The sequence below is a fragment of the Morus notabilis genome, unplaced genomic scaffold, assembly GCF_000414095.1.
Source record: "Morus notabilis unplaced genomic scaffold, ASM41409v2 Scaffold1180, whole genome shotgun sequence".
Classification (NCBI taxonomy): Eukaryota; Viridiplantae; Streptophyta; class Magnoliopsida; order Rosales; family Moraceae; genus Morus; species Morus notabilis.
The window spans coordinates 48,149-49,620 of NW_010361757.1; the positions used below are offsets into that span (position 1 = coordinate 48,149).

The following is a 1,472-nucleotide window of genomic DNA, read 5'->3' on the forward strand; positions in this document are numbered from 1 at the left end:
AGTTTTTTAGTTGAGTTTGAGTTGAGTTTGAGTTATAACTTGAGTTGTAGTTATAACTTGAGTTTGTGTTTGGTTGTGTAAACTTAAGTTATAATTTGAGATTAGAATTTACTTGAGTTTGTGTTTGTTTCAACTAATTCTTGAGTTGTGAATAGTATCCTGAATTTTTTTTTCTTTCATTTAATTGATTTTATGTAATTTAATTTGAATAAATAAAACTGAATCATCTATAAGTAGTAATAAATTTAAAAACAACATAGTCATTTTCATCATTTAATAAATTAAAATACCATATAAAAAATTACTAGAAGATGAGTTTCCATTATAAATGGAGAGCAAATAGTCACAAATATATACATAATTAATATCACAATTCTCCATACACTATTATTAGCCCGTACGACGATTACGGTACACTGCCCACATTGTATGCGCTCTTGCATCCCTTAACGCATTCATCTCCAGTTCCGGTTCATTATTCAATAGTTGTCCTTCGTGGTTGTTATTGTCATTGATATCCTCTTCAACATTCTATGGATCAATGTCAGCAACTGGAACGCCATCCTGTGAGTACTGATCTAATAGTCTATCTCCAGTACAGTACATATGGATAAAATTATGAACTATAGCACATGCAACCGGAACCTTAACTTACTTTTCAATGGGGTAACGGTTAATGGTTTTCAAAATACGAAATCTGGCCTTCCACACACTAAATGTTCTTTCGATTACATTACGCAGGGAGGAGTGCGTGTAGTTGAACAATTCACGTTCACTGCGGAAGCCTCTACCCCGTCGATTCCTATACTCTTGCAAATGGTATGTTGTTCCCCGATATGGTGCCATGAAACATCCGTTGTTTGCGTAGCCTGAGTCGACGAGGTAGAATTTTCCTACATGTATGTAAGTAATCACAATCAACACTTATAATCTAGATGCAGTTTCTGAATAACGTGTAGATGTACATAGAGGCGTTTTTCCCACATACCTGGTGGCGGAATCGGAAATCGTTTCCGCGGGTGATCTAACGCGGACGCAAGTACTCTCGCATCATATGCTGAACCCTCCCAGCCAGATAGCATGTACGTAAATCTCATATCAAATCAGCAAACTGCAAGCACATTAAGCGAGAAGAATCCCTTTCTATTTCTGTAAAGTTTGGCCGTTTCACGGGGAGGCACACATGGAACGTGCGTACCATCTAGTGCTCCAACACAATCCTTCAAATTAACAAACTTACATACATTGTTATGCAATGATATAGTTAAACTCATTGAGAGATAAAAAATAACTAAAATTATGAAGTAGAGAAATAAATTTATGTATAAGTTCGTAACTTACATCGAACCACGGCGAATACTTGTTCCCACCTGCAATTATGTGAGGATCGACGGCAGTAAAATCTGGATGTCATATGAAGTCTACTTTTAATTGGCAAACCGCTTCAACTACTTTTGTGAAATACTCCGATA

General features: G+C 36.1%; 1 protein-coding gene across 1 annotated transcript; it reads right to left on the bottom strand.

The window, feature by feature from the left end:
• Nucleotides 1-531: 531 nt before the first annotated feature.
• Nucleotides 532-1,082, bottom strand: LOC112092066. Its single transcript, XM_024167247.1, has 3 exons — nucleotides 989-1,082; nucleotides 656-893; nucleotides 532-586 (listed from the first exon to the last, which is right to left on the bottom strand). Exons 1-3 carry the CDS (start codon nucleotides 1,080-1,082, stop codon nucleotides 532-534), a joined length of 387 nt encoding a protein of 128 aa, XP_024023015.1.
• Between the last annotated feature and the right edge of the window lie 390 nt (nucleotides 1,083-1,472).